The sequence below is a fragment of the Cavia porcellus genome, unplaced genomic scaffold (assembly GCF_034190915.1).
Source record: "Cavia porcellus strain 051 isolate PalLab524CR breed Dunkin Hartley unplaced genomic scaffold, mCavPor4.1 scaffold_2, whole genome shotgun sequence".
NCBI classification, from domain to species: Eukaryota; Metazoa; Chordata; class Mammalia; order Rodentia; family Caviidae; genus Cavia; species Cavia porcellus.
The window spans coordinates 46,946,131-46,973,148 of record NW_026947485.1 but is presented as its reverse complement, the minus strand read 5'-3'; the positions used below and the strand labels follow the sequence as shown (position 1 = coordinate 46,973,148).

At 35.7% G+C, this 27,018-nt stretch overlaps 1 protein-coding gene across 1 annotated transcript in view; it reads left to right on the top strand.

Moving 5' to 3' along the window:
• Positions 1-27,018, top strand: part of Kcnd2 (potassium voltage-gated channel subfamily D member 2) — a 468,290-nt gene that overhangs the window by 428,640 nt on the left and 12,632 nt on the right. Inside the window, exon 2 of the mRNA XM_023567253.2 lies at positions 20,995-21,157. Coding sequence (XP_023423021.2) covers positions 20,995-21,157 — 163 coding nt within the window. The remainder of the gene's footprint in view (positions 1-20,994; positions 21,158-27,018) is intronic.

Genomic DNA, 27,018 nt, shown 5'->3' with positions numbered 1-27,018 from the left:
AATGCTTTTCTTGCTCTTCTGGTTAGTTTCTCTTGACTTGTCTTTTTTTTTTACTTAAAATATTACTTTTTTATTACTTACAAAGTAAGGAAGCCTTAATACTTTATTATCATTAATTTTGCTATTTTTCTTTGTACTGTTCAATATGAGTTTGAAATTCAAATATGAGTATTTAATTTATATGCAGAATCACCGAATTACACAATTCGTATTTCATAACTTATGCATGCCTACGTATTTAGTTCTTAGCATAACAATGGGATCATTCTGCAGAACTCACGCAATTGTTTTTATGTCAGTTCATGATTATACACATACTATGTGACTTTTCTTCACCCTCATCTTGCTGATGAGCAAAGGAAAGTTTGAAAAAAAAAGGAACTGTATCATTTATGTCATCATTTCAGCATAACTAGTTGGATAACAGGGTAAATTAATAGCAGAGGATAGTCCAGGTTCTGTGGTCATTCATATTTCTTAGAATGCCATTCCTTCTTTCTTTTTTGAAGCAAATCTGGTTCAAGAAGATAGCTCTCTTCACCCCAGCTTACCCAAGGCAGGTGTAGCATGTTTACCTTGCAATTGCTTTCAGTCTCAACAAACTCCTGCATATAGATTCACCAGAATTCTTTTTCATGGGACATCATGAGGGAAAATAAGACAGTGAAGAAGGAATTGCCACTTTTCACGCAAAACTGTGATCAGAAATAAATTTATTAATAATCATAAGACAGCTCAGCAGAGCATTAGATCTACTGCAAGGACTTTCTGGGCTGGTGGCCTTGTGTAGCACAGGTCAATACCAGTAAAGCCAGTCATGTGCTCTGTATTATTAATCTATTGCTGTTGCTGCTTTACATCTGGTGACACTATATCCAAATGCCTATGTACTTTGTATGTAAGTACATAGTAATGAATCACAGTATACTAAGAAGATAAAGGTATGTGGTTTCAGTGCACTATGAGGAAAACAAAGGATGACAAATAGCTCCCAAGTCTCTTTTCAAATTTCTATTGTGACTGGTAAAGGAGACAGATGCATATGTTGGCACACCAGGAGTAAGAAATTATTTTTTATTTGTAGACATTTATAATTGCTTTGCCATTGACTGAGCTATTAAATATTCAAATCTGAGCAGGGAGCAGATAATTTAGTGTAGCTATATTTTCTCCACTGCTTCATTATTGAAATTGTACCAAGTTGAATTATACAATGATGCAATTGCAAATAATTTATCCAGGAAGACATTGTCCTCTCAGCCTCTTTTAGAGAGAGAAACAATCACAAATGAGGTCAACTCCTTTCCCAGTTACTTGGGTCTGGGTTTGCACTTTTCCCCTAGCTTTCCCTCACAAAGGGTCCATATTCAAAAGGCCCATATTCTGACAGCTGTACTAAAGATAATTTGCTGTAATTCCCACCACAACTCGTATCTGTCTTAGCTGAAGGAATCATTCTAATGTTGATATTTAGGCTGTATCAAGAAAGGAAAGAGGTTTTCAGTTCTTTGAAACAGATGAGAAAACTTAGCTTCATTAAGTTTAAGGAATTCACGCAGCTAGTAAGTGCTAACATTAGGATTTGCATCTAGGGCTAGCAGAGCATACATTGTTCCAGAATTCAATTCTAACAGGCTCACTAAAGCTAAAGATAAGGCAATGACAGATACCTTTAGGTTTTATGAAACTAGATCTATGCCACCTTCTTCCCCTCTATCCGATTTTTACACTGTCATCTGCTGTATTTTTATACACTAGCATACATACTTTTAATCCTTCTACATAGGTTCCCACATATTTTCTAATTTTTGCCGTATTTATTGAAGATACAAATGCAAAAATGTATCTCATTAGCCTACACTATAATTAGAATTATATCATATATGAGATAAAAAATACAAAATGTAGCACTATATTACATTTATATAAATTTGTACCATATATATAAGTGATTAAACAAAAAAATAAAAATAGAGATGTGAAACGTCTGAAAGATGTCATACTCTCACATCAAAGACCTAGATTTTAGCATTTGATCAAAGATTTAGAGATACTACAGATTTCATCATTATAGCGGCTATGCACATTTAGATCTGAGCTTGTATTCCACTTCATCTATAACATTTATTATTTATGTGATAAAACTGAAGGTTGGTATATGCAAATCAGTGAATGCAATATTGTCTTTGCAATGACTTTCATTTCCCTTACCAAGATGCCCAAACCACTTCAATGCCTGATAGCTATAAAAGTCTCTTTTTCAAAACTTCATTTAAAAAATTCTAAAGGCCCATATCAATAGAAATCATCTTTTAGGAAACAGGTAGAACCAAATAGGTCATAGAAACTGTCAAGTCATGTAAAAGGAACACACTAGTTTGCATGAAAAAAGAGCCTTCTTGTCACTGAGGATTTGACATGATGTCTCTGTATTTCTTTATGAATAAATAAAAATCTTTAAGTGTTTTTCATTTTTTATAGATATACTTTGGCGCTTTAGCTCAGCGAATATTCTTATTATATTTTTTGAGATTTTGTTTTCTAGGCAAATTTGGTTCTTAAATGATTTGTAGGAGTAAACTTTTTTGAGGGGAGAGGGTAATTTTAATATCAGGATGCACCAATGTCTGTATTTATAGTAAGAATCATAAATTTATTGATCTTACTAGTAGGTAGTGATCAGACAAGTCAATAGTTGGATAAATCAGACTACACAGGTTAAAGTAGATAATAAAATAGCTTATTGTATAACAGACTAAATATTTTAAGGAAAATTAAGGTGACTGAATATGCTCTAGTGGATGATAGATGACTCAGGAACTCTTCTCATTTTAAAAGACTGAAACAAGCTGCTTGATCAGGCTTAGCTGATGTTTCCTGCTCTAGTCTCTGTCAGTGTGGCCCCTAAGTGACTGAGATAAGAAAGCCACTTCTTTTTGACATGGAGAGTTTAATTTGTATTTGTATCCAAGGAACCTATCTAATTCGTTAAGACTAGTTTTGGGGTGTTCCTTGAATTTGGAATTTCTGAAATGTGTTTTTAACTTAGTAGTCTAAAAAGAATACAAATGAATAAAAGGATATTAGATAAGGAGAGTAAACAAAAGTCTATAGTGAAAAGTCTACAATGAACAACATTTTCATTTTGATTTTAAAATGGAAGGAAATGAAAAGAAATGATAATCTTAAATTGGAAATTCAAAAACAAGTTATGGGTTTCAAGAGTGATAGCCCAGCCTAAATTTTGCCAACAGATGAAAGATCTACCCCAATCTGTTTCCTGAAAGATGTATTTCAACCATAATTTCCTGGCTTCAGATTTCCACTCTGCCATTAATAAGCACACACATCACCTATGGCCATAGCCTCCTTTATAAACAGGATCACGAGCCTGCATGGGAGCTCTTTTAGGTAATGTGAGGTCATGTCTACCTGACCATTTTCCCTGCTTCTGTGATTATCTCTGCAAGAGCCTAACCTTTTAAAGTCTCCTTTCCTTTACCTGTAAATTAGGGGTAATGGTAATACCTATCTCACTGTGGGGTTATGAGTTTATTATAAATGTGTTTGTCTATCTGAGGTTCATGAATGTCCAGTAAATATAACCTGCAGTTTAGCCAACATACACTGAAGCTCAGCCCTTCATTAGAGAACTTCCTTGGGAATTTGAATTACTATATACTGTATCAGCTCCCAAAAGCAAATAGTCCACCTGGAAAGGGTTTTCATGTAATGATTTCTGTCACAAATTAGACATAGCAAGTGAATACTTTCCTCCCCACATTGTACAGATAAGAGAAGAGTTTAGGTATGGGATACAATGTCACACTGCGAGTACAGAAGGAGACAAAAATGACCTTTATAGTAGGTCTCCTGGTTTCGTATCTTTCCTGGTTTCATTTCTGACATGTTAATTCAAATAAAAGGCCATCAACTTTAAAGCCAAACATAAAACCCCAGGGTTTGACAGCCAGTGACATTAGGATCTTTGTTGCCCCAAAATGTATGCATTGTACATTTCTGAGCAAGTGCGCCATCAGAGTAATGGCTAGTGACAAGTGATAACCTCTATGTAAAACCCACATTCAAATGATTCTGTCATCCCTCCATAACCTGATAATTAGTTGTGAAAAATTCTTTCCTGATACAAACTAGTGGCAAGTTGCCTTGCTGGCTTCATTGACATGTGAGATATTGCTTTAATTCTATTGGTTATGTGAGCTGCACAGTCTTAAACGTGAACATAAGGATTTTGTAAGGTCTAGATTATGGTGAAGTACTATTCTTCTCTTGGTTTGCCTCAATTTTTCTGGACTATCAGGAACAAATTTAGATGAAACTCCCCGAAAAAAAGAGCTCACTGATTATACTGTAATGATTCTGTAAACATCTGCCCCTTTGCAATGACTTATTCAAGGAGAACTGAGTTTTAAAGCATTCTGCAACATCTAGAGATAGTATACCTTTTGCTCAATTAGTATACCTAGTGCTCAATTATTATCTAATCTCTAATGGTAATAGGTATACAATGCATGAAAATCAAACATTTGGTAATTCTGAGTCCTCAAGCCCTTCAGTCTCTCAGTAAGCTCACATTTTCTTCCTACAAAAACATTCCCTTCCTACATACTTCTGTCGACAGTGGTACTAATAATCATAGAGGATTTTAATTTGCCAGCAAAAGTTGATCAGATAAAGTTTCATTTAGACATTAAGGAAGTTTTGACAGGAAAAATAGTTTACTGTTTTTATCTGATTATGTAAGTAAAAACATGTGTTAACACATAAAAGTATTCAGCTGTAATTCATACTGCAGGAGGAGCCAGTACTTTGCTTGCAAATATCTATCCAGAGGAACAACTAATCTTTGAACTCTTGTTCCCAATATTATATATTCATTTAGAATCCTTAGAATTTACCATTATTAAGATACTATTCCTTCTAATCATCTTGTTTGCTTACATTTAATATTTATGGTGCTTTCCCTGGAGAGACCATGGCATAATGAAATAGAACATGAAGATAGGAAATCTTAGTAGGCATTCCTAGCCTTTGGGAATTAAGACGTCTTTTCCCTTTTTGCTTTTATTTTATTTTATTTTGCCCTAATTTTTAATTAAAAACAGAATTCAAGAAAATTAAGTACAAAATTTGATCACACCAAGAAAAAACTCATTGGAAATATTAAATAGCTCTTTAGACAACTAAAGACATATTGAAATATCAAAAATCAAGAAGTTATGTTCTAAAGATAGTGCCGACCAGATACAGCAAAACACCTCTCATTCATTTTTCTGACTTCCCTTGGTGCCATTGTCTGGGACATTAAAGAGAAAGTGTAATCACTACTGATCAAAGTTGAGTAAAGAGATTCTTGGCTGGTAGAGGCATTGTCGATGATTCACATCTCTCTGCTTGCATATGGCAAGGATTTGGCACAGTGTTTGAAGTAAGATCTCTGTTGTACTCAAGATTTTTCTTTTAACTATGGTAAGATTATTTTTGAAAAACCAAAAGAAAGAAAATGTAGGTAACGTAGCTAGGTAAGGTAAGGAATTGTTCACTAGGCATGGTGGCACATATCTGTAATATCACCACTTGAGAGTCTGAAGCAAGAGAATCATGAGTTTGAGACCAACTTGTTACCTACTCCCTATATATCTATTTGTGAAAGTATACAAGCTATTGCTACACTTACCCCTTTGCTTCAGTTGAAACCTTTAATTGCTGGGTTCTCTTGCCTGAATCCCTGGCTCCATGAAAGTGAGAGGCTCCTGCTCTCAGGAAACATCACCTTGTGACTGGTGGATGCTGCCTATGTGTTATGGTTTATGTCTAGATGCTTGCCCAAAGCTCATGCTCTCATAGTTGGGGCTATGGTGATGTAATTGGATTACAGGGGTATACTACCTATCAGTGGATTAATATACTGGTGAGTTTATAGCTTAACTTCACGTTGGGAGGTAAAACCTGGCTGGAGGACATGGCTCCTGTGGGGTGAGCCTGGAAGGATCTATCTCCTTTCTTTTACTTTAATCTTTCTTGTCCTGCCTACCATGCCATGAGCTTTTTTCCTCTGCCATGCTGCCTTACCAGCCAACTATGAACTGAAATATCTATAGACTCTGAAACCAAAATAGACATTTCCTCCTTAAAGATGAGGATGTTTGGTACTGTATCTCAGCAATGAAAAAGTAAATAAGACAAAATGGAAGGTGGCAGGATCACAGCTTTAAAAATTTGCATTTATTCTCAAAGACCCCATATCAAGACCCCAGAATCACAAGAATCACAGCTACTAAAGATTACCCTTTTTTAGTAGGAAAATTGAAAGGAACTTAAAATAGCTTGTCAGACAAGTCATGAGGAAAAAACACAGATCTTAAAACTGAGCACAAACCACCATGGTTCCACATCTATATTTTAGTAGGTACCAAGTGACAACACTTCATGGAATGTTAAAGCCAACATGCAGCTTTTTATGTGAACTCTCTCCTCTACTGCTTTTGACTTGTTTGACTTGTATCACTGACTACAGATGAAGGAGTTAGACTTATATCCACCCCAATCAATCAAGAAAATAATCACTTCATTTTTTAGTAAGTTGTTTGAGATCACTAGGACAATGAGCTCAGAGAAATGTCTTCCTTTTCTCTCACTTAGTTGAGAATAAACACAGTTCCACTCAAAATGATCAAACTTCTAGAGTAGCAAGAGGCCATAAATACCTAGCTTCAATTTTATTTCAAATCTTCCATAATCTTTTGGAATGTCTCACTAGGAAGGAAAGTAAAGCACTTTTTCATATTTTATTTCTGCTAAAATGTAAAGTAATTAGTATTCTGCAATGTATAATCATGTCATGAATAAACTTAGGAAGCTATATTGTTTTCTTCCGATTTCATTTCATAGTTTAATTCAGGGAATAAATTTAAAATGCCATTTTGCTTTTTGACATCCCCACGTTAATTTGTTTATTAGGTTCTCAATCCCCTCTCCACACAGAAGGAGGTTTCATGAGTGCATATTGACATGCCTGCTGCAGGCTTACTCGGAAGGGAGAATTAATCCTCCATTGTGTAGTAGTCAAGTCCTATTTAGTGGTTTGTCTACTAAGATCAATACAGGGTCTCTAAGGCATAATAGCTGGCTCTGCTCACTCTTGCTAGACAAACAAATACCCTTTTAAAAGTCAGTTCACGAAGGGATAAAAAAAAAAAAAAAGCATTTTCTAGGCACAACCAACCACTGCTAAAATTTTTGAATAGCTCAAGTTTGGATCTCAGTGCCCCAGACTTCCTTCATATCTGGGTTTTTCTCTTTTCTTTAGATATTAACTTCTCTAACTTCTGTCCATTAAGGCCTCCCTTTGAGAAAAAATTTGAAATACAAAGTAATCCCAAAGAAATATGCATAAGAATTCAAGGTCTTAATGTGCTCTCACTTTCTGGGATAATTAGATTTTATAGAAGACAAGAATCCTTAGTTAGAATGAGTCTTAAATTGTGGAATTTAAGTAATAAAGACACTGAGACATGGAGTTGAGAGGAAGCATTCTCAGCACCATCATTGAGCAAACGTAATTCTAAGACCACCCTGCAACCCAGAGCTCCTTGGAAGCCTTTTAAAACAGCCCTTGTAGTTGTTGCTTGACTGGATTCTTTTTACTTTTATTGATTCAATGTAAATCTTTCCCACTCACAGAAGTAGCTCCCAAGTGCACCTAACTCCCAAGGAATCCTGCAAACATCCTATTGTAACAGTTATTACACTTGTTATTTCTTATGTTTTCTTACTCCCTACCAGAGGTTTCCGTAGTAGGTTGCTAGGAGAAAGAACCACTGCTGTTCATTTCTTGCTGCCACACTTAGCACACAGTTCAGATCATAAAATCACCGTCCTGGACTTCCTGCACCAATGTGAGATAATGATAGTTAGCAATGTGAGCAGCCCGTTTTCCCTTTCATCAGCTGTCAACCTGTTGACAGAAGGCATTCGGTAATGGTGGGGAGGACAGTGTGGGAAGAGGGCAAGGAGCTGGGATACAAAGGTGCCTCTGTCCTCTTTCCTTAGAGGAAGAAGAAGCAGGAAAAGTATGGACAAATCTACTCAAAAGTATTAAAGTAATATTTTCTGGAATAGTTTCAGACCCTTGTAAAAGAAACAGCACCTACCCAAACTGAGTTGATCACACTGAGCAATGTCCCTCTGAGTTAGGTTTCGGCAAACTCTGACCAGGTCAAATGCAATGCATTTCCTGTTTTTGTGTGTCTTACAAATTTAGAAAGTGTGTGTGTGTGTGTGTGTGTGTGTGTGTGTGTGTGTTTAAATGGTGAAGAAAAAATTCAAAAGACTAGTTTGTTTTCATTTTCATTTTTTTTGTCTTTTGAGACAGGGTCTTGCTATGCAGTTCAGGCTGGCCTTGAGCTCACTTCTTAGCCCAAACTGGTCTCAAACTTGCAATGATCCTACTGCTTTAGCCTCCTAAATGCTGGGATTACAGGCATGCACCACCACACCCAGCTCAAGACTAATGTTTCTTGACATGTAAAATTAATGTGAAACTCAAGTTTCAGTGTCCATAAAATTTAATGGTTTTTAGTCACCCTTGTTTCTTTATAGATCATGTATAGTTGTTTTTTATAAGTCACTAAGAAAACTGCCTGCTTGTGACCAGAGGCAGTATGCCTTGTAAAACCTAAGCAACACACCATCTTGGTCTTTCCAAGGAGAGGATACACCTGGCTATTGTCATCTCTTAATAAAAAACATTGGAAAACAATTGAGAGTAAGGAAAGGTGACTCTCTGGCTTGAAGAGGATAAGCTACCAGGCCATTCTTCTTTAGGGTAAATAGTAGAGGAGTAAATGTGATAATTAACAATTGTCTCCTTTCAGTGTTAGATCAGATAGAGCACAGAATGCTAACAATAACCTCAGGCATCTTGAAGGTAGAAAAAATACCTATCAATATTTAGAGACCTGAGATAATGAGAGTTCAATTATTGTTCTAATTTCTTTCCTTACCTTGGAGATCTTTGGAAAGACAACTAAGTGCTGAATTTATTACTAGGATCGAAGAAATTTACTGACTATGATATCTAGATAATTCTTTGAGAAAAAAGGCAACATATTTTTATCATTTATTACTTGCTTTTACAGATTTTTTTCTTGAATATGTTCGCTAATTTAAGTACTTTTATCTAAGTAGGCAATTTATTTGTATTGACAAAGCTACCAAAGTTTTGTTTTGTTTCTGTTTTTATTTCCTTGGTGCCAGGAATCCAACTCAGGACCTTGCACTTGCCAGGGATTCATTGTGCCACTGAGCTATTCCTGGCCTTGTAGGCATCAAAGTTTTAAGGAATGGGCTTTTGTTATTACACTTCTATTTCTCCTCTTCTCATAATGAAAATCAACCACCACTGATCACTTAATGATTACTCCCAGAAGCTAGTGAATCATTGTCATAAGCTGTCCTTAATTTTAAGAGTATCCTAGCTATTGGTGTTAATGACACTAGTAATGGAATCATTATGTTCTTTCTTGTTTTTAATTTAAAGCACATATCAAATATTTCTATTTTATTTCCAAATCCTCATCAGTAAGATTATATTTTCCCTTACTTAAATTTATAATGAACAGCTAGTCTCTGGCATATTTAGCTATAGATTTTCATTATTATAATAAAAACTAACAACAAATGAAACAAAAAGTTGTACAATAACTCATGAGCAACTGACCTAATTGTATTCATTTGCAAAGGCAGCTAGGTTTCACTTATATTCATCTACCCTTAAAATACAGTTGTAATTTATTACTGATGACATTCTCAATGATCTGTTGAAGGATTCTGCTCCAAAGTGATTTATTCTAATTAAGAGCCCGTTGTCAACACTTAGTCACCATGAGAATTGGAAGCCTTAGGGACCAGATTTCATTACACAGTGTGCCCATTTCCTACAAGTAGAACATTTTACAATTATTAGATCTTGCTTACATCTTTAAAATGCTGCTTCATGTTTGGTTGCCCCTATATACACACTCTGTTAAAATAGATATTTTGATTCTTCGGCTTGTTCTTGATTGAAATGCATGGTACAACAACGACAACAACAATAGCAAAAAAAGCCTAAAAAGTCTCAAAATTCTATCAGCCTCATTAATGGAATTCTAACTCTGGTAACATAAAATGGCTTAAAGGGAGCGATGGGGAGAAACAATCAAGTAACTAACAACTTTGCAACTGGGCCCTAACATTTTAGAACCAGAATAGACTTGAGCTCTGAGCTGTGTTGAAAGGCATGGAGCACAGCTTTGGGGCAAACACTGCAAATTCCAGTTTTCTTGTTATCTTACTAGCTATGCAGATGCCAGCAGCCTGCCTTTCACTAGCTAGTGTCATCAAATTTTCTGCCAATAAAAAGCATTGCCAAAAGGATAGAAGAGGGTTGGAGGAGGAGGCAATGTATTTCTCTGCTTCCTCTACATCTTCTAAGGCAGTGAGTCACTAGGCTGCCTTTGTAGCTCTAGTTGTTTCCACAGGAAAGGTTTGGTACAGATTCAGCTTCCTTTCAAGATTCTGCCCCTGAGCTCAAAAATGTCCCCGTCCAGCCTCCTGCTGGTAGTGGCTTCTTACTGTTGCTAACTTCTGTGTAGTCTCCAGGCTTCTGGGCAACCTCATTGCCTTTGTGACAAAAATTCCCTTCTTTCAGCCAAGGTTGTAAATATTTGAAGTGGTTTCTGTTTTCCTGCTTTAGATGTGGAGTACAAATTGCACCACTTCAAAAATAAAGTACTATGCTTATTATCTAGTCTTATTTCTGGAAAAGTAAGTGTATATGGCAACATACAAAAAGATCTGAAAACGTATATTAAATGTGCTTAAGAAGTAAGATATAGTCTGAAATATTTTTAAATTTTATTTTCTAGTTTAAACTTTTTTTACGTAATTGCCTTCTCTCCTTGAAATGAAATTTGGAGAAAATAATTTTTAAAAAAGGTTCTTTTATATTTGGCTTATGTATAAGGAGGTGAACTTTTGGGGTTGATTTGTATGTTTGTGGGTAGTACTGTTAGATTTTAAACTAGATACAATTAAAAGGCAACTGTAGCACCATTTTCATATAGAATTCTAACAGTGGAACCATGAATTTAAGATCCTCTTCATGTTGACTTTTTCATAGTTAGCAGGAAGAATGATCAATCAGTGTTTGAATTTCTTAAGAAGAGGCAAAAGATTCTAGAAACTAAATGAGTATGCTTTTATTTAATCTTAGGAGATAACTTTGTCTCTCACTTTGATCAGCCACAGATTGTTCTTCTACAACGTCCCTAACATAATCATAAGCCCTTGCATTCTCATTAAAGCATAGTTTATCTAAGAGCATCAAAATTTTCTAGCTTAAATTGAAGACTAGATATTTTAATGGAAATACTGGATTGTTTGGGGGAGGTTAAATCAAAGTGTCTCCAATCGCCCTTCCTTTTATATTTGAACAATTGTGACTATTTACACAAAGCATTATCATATTAAATAATTTATAATTAAAGAATATTGAAGTGTCTGACAGAAAGCAGTCCCTGGTCACTGGGCAGAATGACACAAAAACGAGGAAGGAGCATGCTGGGATGCAGCTTGTCTGCATGACTTTTGAGATCTGCTTGGTGGTGATAAAACTCCAAACTGGTCCTGAGTTTCCTTTTGTTACTGATGGCAGAAGCCCAGACCTGCAGGAGGCGCTCAACTGGGTGGGGGGCTCTGGGATAGTATAGCTTGGTAAAGTCTGCCAGAAGGGTCACAACTACAGTGTCCTCATCTCAGTCTCGTATCTGTGCTGCTGCAAAGGACCTAATTGTCTACCTCAGTGCAGAGCCACGTCTCTCAGACAGTTAGACCTGAATATGCTTTTGTCTGTTAGGTTTGAGAAATAGACAGTAGGCAACAAACTCATCAGGCCTTCCTAAGCAGCTTTAGAAATAAGAACTGTATTAAGTCATTACTGAACAGTCCATAAGTAATTTTAAAAGTACAGTTGAAAATAAAATAAGCAAATACTTAATGATGACTGGAAGGTATCATGAGGCCTATAATACATGAAGCAAATTGGTTTTAGACTGTGCAAACTCCAGTGGGGGTGGGGGTGGGGAATTCACAAATAACAACTCCGCTTCTGGCCTTTAACCTGCCTACCTGACACTGTCCTCTAAGGCTAGTGCTACAGGTCTAAATCTGGGTACAGGTCCTCCTCCCCAGACAAGACCACTGAGCAGTTCTGAGTGAACTATAAGCAAAAAACAGCTGCAGTAGAGTCAGCAAGTGAGAGGGTAGCTGACCGTAAGAAGACAGTTTTAAAACAGCACTGTCCATCCCTCCTAGGGATTTGGTTCCTTGGGAGACAGCCCGCAGGGAAACAGTAGTGACTGAAAGCATGCACAGTGAGGAGTTTCATCCAACAGAGTTGCCTTTCAAAGGAGAGGAAGAGAAGGAAGTGACACAGCAGGTAACTGAAGGAAGCTCCCAGTGGGAGAGGAGCCTGGCAGAGCTACAGACCCCTTGGTATGCAAAACCAAAATATGTATCCTATGGAAGCTGGGTCCACTGCTAAAGCACAAGTGGCCAGATACTTGCTACAACGTTGATTTGCTTGATGGATTAATTTTCTTTTGATAAAAGGCAAGCATACCTCCTCCAGTATATACCTAGAGTAGAACTACAGTGAAACCTGTCAAGAAAAATTAAGACCACACCATGGAATTTTTAGAGTATTGCTACAGCTCACTGTCTAAGATTAGCAGCATCCAGGAAAAGAATACAGGGACCTGAGAAAAGTCATTTATTTCCTAGGATCATGTGTGAGATTCAAAAAACAAGCAGTCAGTATTCATTCAAAGTATTGGGAATTTTAAAATCTGTCAAGTTTGAGGTGATTTGTATTTCAAAATTCTGGCCAGATTCATGTTAAGCATGTGATGTGGAAAGCAGATGGGAACTAGAAAAATGTCAGGACTTTCCACATCTATTTTTATTTAAAATTATCTAGGTTAAAAATGATTTCCCTGAGTATAAAAAGTAAGATGCATTAATAGTATAAAATGAGCTTATGCTGGACATTTAATCTAAGGACTCAGAGAGGAATTTAGACAAATTGAGGAATTGAAATGGTGCTGAGCTGAGTTGGAAACCTAGTTAAGAGAAAAAGAGCAAAATACAAGTGTCTCCTCTCACTCCCTCCCATGTTTGTTGCTAGCCATCACACCTTTTCCTGAAAGATTTATTTAAGCAATAAACATTTACTGAGTTCCAACTATATTCTCAGCACTGGACAAGGTCTGTGCTAAACTTGGGTTTATGGTGGTGACATGATCCTTGACACCACAGACCTCCTGATTTCGTAAGAGAAGACAGATCTGTAAAAACCTAATTGTAGTCTATTAGCTAGAGCTAGCACTGAAGGCATAGAAAGAGAGAACAGATGTTATTTTGGTAGTGAAAAATAACCAAGAAACTTTTCAAATGAGAGCCAATGTTTGGACTTAGCAATATAGATCGGAGTTTCCTGGAAAGATTTATCCAGTAAGAGTACAAAAATATTCTAGAAAGACCAGTATTACAAAAGCTTAGAAGGATAGAAGGATCTAGTACTTTCCAGTGTCAGAACGTTATTTGCTCTAGTTAGAACACAGGAGACATGAATAAGCTGAGGAGGATGAGGTGGCCTGCAGAGCTCTGTAAGTCAAGCTAAGGAGCAAGAGCTTTTCCTGCAGGTGATGAGGAGACAAGGGAGGCTTTTATGCAGAAGAATGACATGATCAGACTCAAAATATGTGAGGTGAAAGGAGAGCTCCAGGCAACAAAACTAGGAACCAACAGCACGGGAACATATTTCCGGTAGTCCACAGCTGGGGAAGCCAGTGCCTAATGGGGTTTTTGTTTACTTGTTTTTAATGTGTGCCTCAGAATAATCAGTTCTATACATTTTTTCATAATGCTAAAATAAATGGAGAATAAGTGTTAATGTGGCCTCTGAATATTGAACACTGAAAGCTTTAAAAGATTCTTTAAAGATGATTCTAAAATATTTTCTGGTGGTATTCATTTTGGCAAAAATCTTTTATTAAGATATTAAACCATAATTATATGTCCTATGTTTAACTGTTAAAGCTGTCATTTAATAAAATAAATCAAAAAGCAAGAGGGAAAGCTGGAGAGAGAAAAGAATTTGTTGTCTAAAACAGGTATTAGTCAAAGGAGCACAGTCAATACGTCCAAATGAAATCAAATATTGAGGGTTTAGTGCATAAATTTTGATTAGATGCTAAAAGCATCTTAGTCCTTTCCTTGATATTCTCTTCTTTAAAAACACAAACACAATCCTTTAATTTTCCCTAATTTTCATACTGAGGATTCTAGTTAAAGACTTCTTATTGAAAATTGTGCTTAAGTGATGTCTTACATTAGAGGAAATTACTTATCATTCTAAAGAAAACAAAATGCTCTCAAAATGATTTTGTATCATTTTGGAAATACCTTAAAGTAAGGCAGTATATGAAATTGGCAGTGTTTTGTCCTGTTACACTGTTTTCAGAGGAATGAGATGCTCAAAATATGTCCTAAATGTTGAATGTGTGTAGGTAAAGATAAGAATCTTATAGGCAATTTACGAAAATGCTTCTCTCTGTCTCAGCTCCTGAAAATCAGAAAAGACCTGATTTGTTTCCAAACTTTCCATTTAGGTTTTTATGCCCCCTAGTGGGGATGCGGTATTTCTACAATTGTAAAATGTATTTTTGAAGCATTTCTTCAGTGCAATTTTAGGACTCACTCTTTCTTTACATTGACATTATCTTTTTAAGTATTAAAAATTATAGCCCTCTATTTGAGCTAGATACTTTAAGTATTAAAATTATAACACTCTAGTTGAGCCATATCACTTTTGATAAATGAATAAAAGCTTTTTAATAATAATGCAAACTGACAATTAACCAAACTTACTCAGGACCACACATATGAAAAACTGTATTATCACAGAGCTACCTAACGCAGTGAATTTTATCCATAAATTCCTTAAGAGTCTATTGAGTACACTGAAAGACAAATTCATTCTATTATGTTAGGGAGGGGAATCTTCTGGCATCCCATGTCATTTAGTAGATGCTAAGACTACCAACTTTTAAACTTTTAAAACATGATGACTTCATTAAACTAAAACTATGCATGCCACAAAATTTACAGGCTTAAAATATAAAATTCAACAAATTTTGGCACATTGAAAGTGTTATATATCTACCACAAACTTAGGTCATTTTTGTTATGCCAAATCAAAATACTCTATGTACTACTTATCATGTAGTAAGTAATATTAATGTTAGTGTTTTAAGGGATAGGCAAAGGTTTCATTTAACTCAAGAACACTAAAAGGATAGTAACTCATAATCTGGCCAAAATAAGAGAGAAATACAGAAATTTTAATAACAACATATGTGAAGTAAAGAAAGCATTCTCTAGCTATTTAACAGAGTAGCAATAGTAGTAACTGATTCAGGAAGAGAGGACAAAGTCAGGAAGGACAAAATCAGGGCAGCTTTTTAGGAAAACATTGATTTTAAAGTGTCAGAGAGAAATCCGCCTATTGTCAAAGTAACACCAGCGCCCCTCTGGCAAATAAGTTTTGTATCACAAGCAGGTGTTATATAGCAACACTTTAAAAAGTCATTAGCTCTTTGAAAACATTGCAGCTACTATAAAAATTATCCATCAAATGGTGATCTTTCTGGAATTACCATGATGGCAGAAAATCCATGAGTAACGTAGCAACTGAGACACTAAGGGATAGAATTATTAGTTAAGAATTAATCCAGCTTTCAGGTCAGGAGAAATTATTTCGTAGACCTCTTGGATTAACAATCAGTTCAAAGAGAAAATTCAAGCCTGAAAATTAATAATTAAAGTACATGTTTATACACACAGTCAGCTAATGACTTTCACCAAGGTACAGATTTACACATATATAATGTACTTTCAACTGTTTGAAGGATATCCATTTTTCATACACACCCTCAATCACTGATTTTTGTTCAATATGAAGTTCTTTGTAGTATTTTAAACTACTATAATAGTTGAAATACAGTACTTATGGATCCAGTACCTATGGGATATAGCATCCTATAGGATATTCCTCAACTTCTCTGAACATATAGAGGGTCCATCTGATTTACATGTTCTTCCTGGCAATTTATGGCTATTCACTGTAAGAAAAAAGAGACTAAGAGAGACTGAATCATAGTAATCATCAGGATCCACTTTATCAGCATTTTCTCCCCATCGCAAGAAGGTCTTATCTATCTTTATGGGTTACTTATAATACATATGATTTTTATCTTTTAGTATCCATGAGATGTACCTTTGCAGATCTGAGAAGCGATGCCATAGCTGAGAAAATTTACATTCTACACCATTTCTTCTTTATCAGATTAACCTACATTTATGCTTTCAAATAAAGAGAAAAATGGAAACTATATGAATAAAACTAGAAATCTTAACAGTGTAGAATTCATAGATTATATGAGAAAATTCAAGGAAATATTTCTATTTGAAATCTAAAGGCAACCACACTCTAGTCGTATTTCTGGCCAAATGCAAAATAGGAAAGTCAAATTGACATTAATAAAATTTGGTTTGCAATATGCTATGTTTAAGATATTCATACTTTCCAAACTATTTCATTATTACTTGATAAGTTGAGAAAATGGATGAACGGATGTATGATGGATGGATGAGCACATGGTAGAGAGATAGATAGATAGATAGATAGATAGATAGATAGATAGATAGATTCATTTAACATGTTTGCCTGAATTAACCAGATTGTACTACATGTTTTGGCATTGAGTTAGTAGATTACATGCCAAAATTTAAGGACTTGGCATGAAATTTTTGGGTGTTTGATACTGAAATATTCAGTAATAAAAAATTAAATATCTTCTGAGGAATTATTCTTCCAATCAATATTGATCTCTAATGTATGACATATATATATTAGCCAAGTATATTTAAGCAGTGCACAAATTTAGAATTAATGTGTTTTGGCTGATATGAGAAAGAAAAGGACCTATAAACTGGCATATGACCAGGATAAAATGGAGCAGAAAGAGACTATGATGTCTCTACTCACATGGTGAATTTCAAAAAAAAAAAAGAAAAAAAATTGGAAGAAAGGGGAAAGGAGAAGTATGGGGGAAGGCTTTAAAAGGTTAAAATTCTGCCATGTAAAACTTTTGGGTATTTTTTTATAGTATCCTCTTGTTTTTATCTATTTTTTAAGAAGTCAGTTTTTATCTTCTTTGATCTTAGGGGCTCTTTGTAGTCTTTTCATCAGTTTTATAAAATAGAGAAACCTATCTGTGAAAGATGGGGAATGTAAAGACAGATGTAAACCAGACTGTGTTTTCCATTATCCAACATAGTCAAACTAGTAAAATACGCTTAAAATTCTACAACACAGACAGCATTCCAGTCTCAGAAACGTGAGGGTAGCAGGAACTCAGTAATGAGCCCAGGATTCAGGCTTCCCAAATAACCACCGGATAGTGGGGCCATCTTATGTCCTGCCTGCGCTCTCTCACCATCTCTCCATGCCCTGTCTCACAAGAGCAGAGACTAGGGTAGTGTCTTTGTTGGCTATCATGCTGGGAAGTTGTGTCTCTTTGTGCAAAAGTAAAAACACAAGAGAGAAGACACCTACCTACCCATTAGCATTGTTCCCTGTCCCTCTCCCCTCTGCAGTCAGTTACTTACTGCCCACTCACCTCAAATGTTTACTTGCACTCTCCAGATTGTGGAGGAATTTTAGATTAAAAACTTGGTAGAGATAAACAATAAATATCCTTTTTATTTATTTTTCATTTGGCGTTAAGTTTATGACGTAAGTTTATTAAATCGCCTCTAAGAATTTGGCACTTTTTTTTTCTCCTTAATGGGTTATTCTAGACTGAATTTGCTGCCTTTTGTCAAACTGGATCATCTCCTTACCTTTCTTAATGCTCTGTAAAAGTTACAAGTATGCTGACCTTGCCTACTGTGTGACATCTGACACCTAGAATAAAAAAGTGGTTAATAAAAGCTACTTTAAAAAAAAATTCTTAGAAAAGAGCAGGAGAAACTATAGGACCGATCCATTATCTATTTTATATGTTTGTATTTTTTTAGAGATTTGTAGTTTTGAAAGCATACTTTAATCACATGTACTCTATGATTATCTTCCCTGGCTATTACAAATAATTGAGTTTTATTTACATTTCCTTTTGAGAAATACCTTCTAAATTTTAACTGGTAGCCATTAAAATCAAATCCCCCTCCCCTTAAAGTTGTATGTGGGTGAATGTGCACATGCACACTCACGCATGTGTGAGTTTTCTCCAAGGCATACTACACAATTGGTGCAAAAGGAAAGATATTTATAAAATATGGGAAAGCATGTAACGTGAATGGATACATACTATCTGGGAATTAACTCATAGATATTTAGCACTGCATGATAAGAGGTTGACCTTACATACCCATTAACATATATCTGAATGGCCTCAAGTCTTTTTAACAATGCATAGTATTTGTTTGTAATGCATGATAAATACACCCATCATGGGAAACTGGTACATATCCATAGCACATCATGATCCATTTACTTCCCCTCTTTCCCACCCTTCTTTCCCCACCCCCAGATCTCCTTCCCTTCTCCTCAAAGTTTATCTCCTTGTTTCCTGTCTTCTAAGTTTTCATTCAGCTTTATCACTCTCACTTAGGTAGATTACATGTAGCTTCTCAGTAGGACCACAGGAAGAGCCACTGTTCCATATGCACAGCATTCCAGTTCTTCTTCATCTTATTATTATTACTGTAAGTTAATGCAGTGCTGTCGTTCTACTGCCAAAATCGTGTGGGAATTTTAGTTACAATGAACTAGCCGAACTGCTGATTGCTCACACACACTAAAGAGAATGAGCAAGGGACTGAGCCTTCAAAGCAGAGGACCAGATCCTCTCATGGGGTCATCAGATGCAGTGATAGTCAGTTTAGCCTCTGGGTCACTCTCATCAGCCTGTCCTCTGCAACTTCCACCTCCATGTTGACACACAAATGTTTCCCACAAGAACAATGTTAGTAAGAGGAGTCATGTCAAGGTTACCGCTCCAGATATAAGGCAGATCTCTTTCTTGCCTCTTTTCTCAGGAATGAACTCTGAGATGAACTATGCCAAAAAAGAAAAAGCTGTACACATTCAAAAATTATGTAGCAAGAGCCTACTTTATGCTAATGAAATACCAAATAGAATAAGTATTGCTTTGTCAAATTTTGGTAAGGTACATGAAAAGTTAAAAAAATGTGATAAATAAAAATTCAAGAGCGAGTAAGAGAAGTGAAGGTAATAAAATGAAAATTTGTTATAAGGAATGATTAAGAGAGAACAAGGTCATCATGGAAAAGGTGGCTTGGTGATAGCTTTTTAGATGGAGACATTTAAGTAGCACCTTGTGAATGAGCTTGGGCTGTGCACCCTGCAGGAGGCCAGGGAGCTTATTGCAGGGTGGTGTGAGAATAGGCAGGAAATAAATGCTGAAGCCCCTTGAAGGCAAAATTTAGGAGTTTAATTTATATTATTTTTAAATCCATTAAGGAATTTAAGCAAAATCACTTGGTGTAATCTTCATTTTTAAAGCCACAATTCTGCCTTTTATGTTGAATGAACAGCAGCATGGTAAACATGAAAAATTAAGGGAAGATGGTCGTTTATCCATGGCTCAGCAAGACATGTTGATGGCTTGGTTTACTGTGCTAAAGTGGACTTTGAGTATAAAGATTACAAAGAATATAATGTTTGGTCAACAACTAGACAAGCAAAGAGATAAGATATGGATACTGGGTGCCCAAAGGGAGGCTCCCATAATTTTAATATGAGTGACCAGGGCTTTCCCAGTTCCATTAAACTGTAAGTAACAAACTGTGAAGGAGCCAATTGCAAGGCTAGGACAAAGGAGGCTAAGAAAACCAGAGCTCTGTTTTGATTACTTTAAGGTTCAGCTCTTAGGCTCTTAGGCATCCAGGGGCAGAAATAATCAGACCAGATAACTGAAGATACGAGCCTAGTTCTCAGAAGAAATATCAGGGACATTGATATAAATTGGAATATCAACTACATATGGATGGTTTTAAGGTATGGGGTTGGATGAAATCACAGAGGAAGGAGGTTTTACATGGAGAAGAAAGAGGACTCAGGTCTGAGACCTAAATTGCTCCAAGACTTAGAAGTCAACTAATGGGAAGGAAGCCAAAATGGAAGATAAAAAGTAGCAACCAATGAAGTAGAAGGATGGAAAAAAAAAAAACCCTAATAATGAAGCCAAGAACAAAAAATGGTTTGAAAAGGATAGTCAAATATAAATGAAGATTGAGTACGGTTATAATGGAGAAATGGCCATTGGATTTTACAAGTGAAGATTAATGGGAACTTAGGAAATTTATTTATTAAATGATTATATCTGATGGAAGAAATGTAGTGTCCCACTTTTTCTGCTTAATTTTCATAACAAATCCAATGTTGAAAAAATTAAGTGGAAAAGTGTGTTATCTAGACTATAAATTTCAGCACAGAACTATTGACTATTAAGTAAATGTAAAAAACTATGCAATATTATATAAATGACAAATTGAAGAGCTATCATTACATCATCTGATCTAAAATATTGTCTAATCTAAAAGATTTCTGAATGGTAGACTCATTTTCTACAAGGCTGAAAGGTAAGTTTTATGTTCAGATATTAATAACTCTGTTTTATTAATGCCTTAAGGCCTCTACATTTTAGTTATGAGGTAGATGTAATATCCAAAAAATCACTTGACCTAATACAAAAAAAAAAAAAACCCACTATTTGTGATAAGTAGAAGTGTCTAGTGTCTTTCTGTTCACTTAAAAGGCGGTATGTGTTTTTTTCTGACCAGGTATGGTGACATGGTACCAAAAACCATAGCGGGGAAGATTTTTGGTTCCATCTGTTCACTGAGTGGGGTCTTGGTCATCGCTCTGCCTGTTCCAGTGATTGTGTCCAACTTCAGTCGAATCTACCACCAAAATCAACGAGCAGACAAACGAAGGGCACAGAAGGTATGTTTTCGGCTCTGGGACATCATGCTTTAGAAGCTTCTGCTTTTTATAATGAGCAGCAACATTCCTTAGTGGCTATTCAGTCTGCAGTTATCTAGCACTAAAAAGAAAATTAACATCTCTTTGGTGAAAACAAGAAACTTTTTCAGACATTTTCCAGTCCCACCGTGGTCTGGACATGGAGGCTGCACCATGACAATGTATTTGTACCCACATTCACCCTGGGTAGAGGACGCAATGACCACTTACTGCCCTCTGAGGCTTCCCCAGGAAATGGCCCCATCACTGCCATCTCCATGGCATTAGCTACATTAGTCACAGAGCCACAACTAACTTCAAAGTGAGGAGGGAAATGCCTATTATGGGGCCAGAAGTAGAAAGTGAGAAATTATTCGTGCACAACACTAATAACAACAGTAAATTCCAAGATAGATTTTTAGCAAATTTTATTAAAACCCATTTCTAGATCTGAGGCAGTCTCTGTCCATCAGAAGTCAAGCTGGTTCTAACAGAAGAAGACTTTTAAAGGGATCAAAATGTGTCCCCAGTATTTTGATTAGTTGACAAAAAAATAGGAGATATCGAATACTCTACAACTAAGTTGCTTTCTGGCCCAGCTGTTTCCTGTTTCTCCAAACTTCTTCCCAGTTAATTAATCCCTCTAAAAATAAACATGCCTGTAAAAGGAAGAAACAGTAACATTAATATTACCTGCAAATGTGTACTGATTTATTGCTAGTATATGCACTTAATGATATTACCAACATCTAATGTCTACTGACTATATATTATGTGTCAGACATTTGCCTAGTTTTTTTTTTTTTTTAATGCATATGATCTTCAAGTAACTGTAAGAGTTAGTTACCATTATTCATTACTTTTATAGCTAGGAATCCTAAAATAATCAAGACATAAACAATTCTACAGTCACATATGTAGTAAGTTAAAGAGCCACCATGCAATCCAAATTAGTCTGACTCCTAAGTATATTTGTTTAAATACTCTGATCGGTTGCCTCTCAGAAAAACTGACTGAATATTAGCACGATCCCTTTTCCATTCTTTGTCAGAATAGTCACTTTAAGGTACAAGGTCCTTTTTTCTTCGTGATGGCCTTAGATATATTTTCTATAGTTCTCTCAGGTTGTATATTGCTATCTTTCCTGTACTCTTCCGGGTCACCTCGTCTTTGTTCTGTAAAGACAGTATCATTTTTTTTTTAAGCTGGGCATATAAGTGTATACTTGTAATCCCACCACTCAGGAAGCTGAGACAGGAAGACACCAGAGTAAAGTAAGCCATAGTAAGTACAAGGTCAGCCTGAATTAAAAAAAGAACTTTGAATTCAAAAAAAGAACTGAAGGTAGTAACAGTGTTTAATACCCAACACCTGTTCATAACCATGACTAAAATAGATGTATGATCTCAAGAATGTAGTTTTGCCATGAAATATGAGAAATTTTGATGCAGTTCATTTTAATTTTTAGAATTTTAAAAATTATTTTTCTCAGTTCATTACTATCAGTATATACTTCTAGAGTGGATTTAAATATGTATAGGGTCTTTCTTTCTTTCTTTCTTTCTTTCTTTCTTTCTTTCTTTGTTTCTTTCTTTCTTTTTGGCAGGTGCAGGGTATTGAAGAAGGACCTTCACACTGATAAGATTTGTATTGAATGCAGTGATGGGTAGGAGGGTTAACATTCTGAAGCAAGGGGCCCACTTTGTTTCAAAATATGAACCATTCACATAATCATCTACATACTCACAAACTCACAAGGCTAACCTTTATTTATCATGTAATCATAGTAATTATAATTTATTACTAGAAAAGTAACTCTGTACAATTTCTAATATGTTCCATATGCTTTATATGTGTCATTTGTAATAGTCACAATCAAAATATTATATTTGCAATCCTCCTATCTCAGTCTCCTAGGATTCGGATATTAGAGATGTGTACAAATATGTCCAGTTTTATATATGTCTGACTTTTGACCTACATTAACCTCTTAGTAAAATATAGCCTCATAAAATTGTTCTTTGAAAAACTCATGTTAATCAGCATGGTCACACAGTTTGTTATCCAGAGAATCCATTTATTCTATTGTTAGAAAATCTCTTTAGAATAAAGCATTAGGCTTTCAGTGTTGAGGCTGTTTGCTTTATGAACTTGGTACCCTAGTTTTAGACACATACCTGACTTAACTATTTACTGAGAAGGGTGATAAATACTGTAGGTGAGTAACATGACTATAGAAAGCTGGTAATCCAGGGAACAGGAAGCGTTAAAAAAAAAAAAGCACTCTGAGAAGTAATCTCCTGCAGGCACAACTTTCACAGGCAAAGCTGGAAGCAAGCATTTCAGGGCCCACCAGGGAGAGTTTTACCCACAACTGCAGTCTCTCTGCTAGGCACATGCAGACCGTCTTTAAAATAAGGACAACCTACAAAATGTTTAGCTCCCACCACCCATTACCTGTGTTCTAGAAATCCCTACTTTAACAAAGGAGTTACTTATATGAAAACTGGAAGAACACAAATATTATTTTCAATTACAGTCATCCTCAAAATACCTATTATTTTTCAAAAGTTTATCATGCACAACAACAAAGAAAATCTTACAATATTTAAGAAGCCTTTGCCTGGGTAAATTTAAAAATCTAAAATACATAAATGTGATATTGTAAAACTACACTGATTGAAAAATGTGTCTTATAAGTCCTTTTTGTATTATTAGAACATCATCTGTATTCTACATTTCTGATAACACAGTGAGTTTTGTGTATGACTACTAGAAAAAAATGACTTAACAAACCAAATATAATAACCTACTATAAATATGTCTGGTAAATAGTCTGTGACCAATAAAAAGAGGATAATCCTCCAAATCAGAACATAAATATGGAACAAAATAAGTTACCAAGGAATATTTCTTATTTGCTTTGCCAAAATGTTTTTAATAAAGCAGACTGAACTTCAATTAAGCTATGATAGCTTACATTTATCTAAGCCTGGACAGTTTGGCAAATATCAAAGTTATGCAAAAATAACCAGCTAATTCAGTCAAGCAGGTAGTCAATTCAGTAAAAACATCCTGCAGGCTGACCAATTAAAGTAATATTATAAATGGCTTTTTAGAACAGATGTTTTGGTGTTTAATTCAGTTTGCCAACTTCAAGCTCAAGCAAAAGAATGGAATAAATGCAATATGCAGATGAGAAAATTTCTGTTGAATGTGTGATGGATAGGAGGATTAATATTCTGAAGCAAGACCACTTTGTTTCAAAATTTGAACCAGTTCCCATAATCATCTGTATACTCATAAACTCAGAAGGCTAACCTTTATTTATCAGGTAATCATAGTAATTATAACAATACTAGCAACAGTAACTTTCTATAGAATTTCCAGTATGTTCCATATGCTTTATATGTGTCATTTGTAATAGTCACAATCAAAATATAAAGGAGGCAGTATTTCTAACTTACAGGTGACTTGTATACACCAATTGGTTAAAACCTAAGCCCCCAAAACACTAACATTATTCAGATGACGAATCTTTAGTTATCTGCAGGGATTTTCCTATAGATAATTCAAGCAGAATAAGAAAATTAGATCAATGATCCAGTATACAGTATAATTAAATAATTTTTGACATGAAAATTTGTGGAGATGTCAGGACTAGAATTCAGGACCTTGAATTTGCCAGGGAGGTGTTGTGCCACTGAGCTCTATCCTGGCTCTGACATGAAGATTTTTTGACATTCACACAGACAGATGTTATCAGCATTCAGTCTTTTATCGCACCCTACTTTGATGGTTCTTCAACTTTAAATTGCTTAGACTCGTATGGAAAACTTGCTAAAACCCATGATGCTGAAATTTACCCCCAAAGCAGTAACAGTATCTGATTCTGTAGTTTTGAATGATAGCTTGAGGTCTGCATTTCTAACAAGTTCCTAGGTGATGCTGATCTGAGAAACACAACTTTAAAAACCATTGCCTATTTTATTGAACAATGTTCAAATAAAGTACTTTTATAACACAATTCTAGATTTAGTAAAATACAAGAAATACTCATGATTCCATGTTAGTCTGAGAAAGATCTTTTAGATTGTGCAGCATTAAATCCCTATCGCAAACATCTGTAGATAATCTAATTTAGTATTTGTAGCTTAATAATTATCTGTTGTTAGACAGGCATGGAGGCACATGAGTGTAAGCTCAGCATTCAGAATGAGACAGGAGGATCTCTAGGCTTCAAAACAAGCTTGGGCTGCGTAATGAGTTCAAGGCAAACCTGCACTACAGAGTGAGACAGTGTCTCAAAAACGATGATGATACTGTTTCTGACAAGTCTAAGAGTCTGTGGATTATGAGCTTCATATCCAGTCTAGATTTCACCCTCACTGAATCACCTCTGCTCTCAGATCTCCACTCCATTCCTTTATCACCTAATGTGGCTACCTTTCAAACTCCTACTCAGGATTCAAGGCTTAATATTTGTACAAGGAGTAAAAGAATAAGTGCATGGAAAACAAAGTCTTATCCACCTTGAAGTGAAGTCCATTTCTAGGATTTCGTGGACATTCCCAGGACCAGTTAAAAACAACAGTGTAAGATCCTGGGTTCAACACTAAAAAATAAGAAGTAAGAGATAAATCGGGAAGCACGTTTAAATCACTGACCCTTCTACGCTGGTCAGTTCCCACTAGGCCACACCCTCGATGCTGCCTGGTTCCTTCCACTGCCCAGATCCTGGTGGCGTTTCTGCACACCGCTGCCAGCACCAGCATTAAGCAAGCTGTGAAGCTGGAATATTGCACTGTCTTCCACCAGCTTCCTTCCACTCTGTCTTTCTATTATTGTTTGGCAACAATTTGTCTCATTTCTAGGGCAGCTATTTTCTTTCGCAAATGGAAAGAGTCCAATAAACTCATTAAATTTTTAAAAGCTGATAAAGCCTAGTATGCTAAACCCACATGAAGCATTTTACTCAACCTTAAATAAATGAAACAACTGTAAGTGAAATTTCCAGAACACATGATAAAGGGAATAAGAGAACCAATACTTGAGAAATAAAGAATTGCCTCAGCTTACCCAGAGAGACACCTTCTCTAACACACTCTTAAACTGCATAAAATACCCTGATTTTCCAAAATTGTTGGAAACAATTTGGTTTTGCTAATGAGACAGTCCAGTAACTTCCCACAGTCTACCTCATACCTCGTTTACAAGAAGGGTACACATTTACAGAAATCACCCAGGGTATTTGATTGTATATTTTTCTCTGATCACATCCTGGCCTCTATTCCAGAAGAGACATTATAAAGTTATATAATGTCACTTGGGATGATTTTTAAAATAGTCTACATGATAAAACCATTGGGTTCTACAACATACTAGTTGCTGAAAACTCCACACACAGAGGCTTTCGTGTCAAGTCCTCCTTGTTGCCCTCCCCTGCGTTGTGAAGAGCCCACAGCAAAGAAACCTGCTTAACATCTCAGCATTTCCCAATTTTTCCTTGACTGCAGATTACAGTTGTTTGCTTTATGTTTTTTTGTTTGTTTGTTTGTTTTTTGGATTTTACCCATGCCACTTATAAGTCCTTAGACCCAGCTTTGAGAAACATTGCTGAGATGAGATTTGGCAAAAATTAAATTTATGAAAACTTGAGATGAACAGGAGTATGATTCAAAGGTAACTTTTCCCAAACACACATCAGTAATTCTTAAGTAATATGTAATTCAAAAATAACCACAAAAGCTTTAAACTGATATAGACCTTGTTTTTAAATTAATATTTGAGAAGCCTCTATTATGGAAAGCCTTACTTTCCATATAGCCTGAGGTACTTGCTGA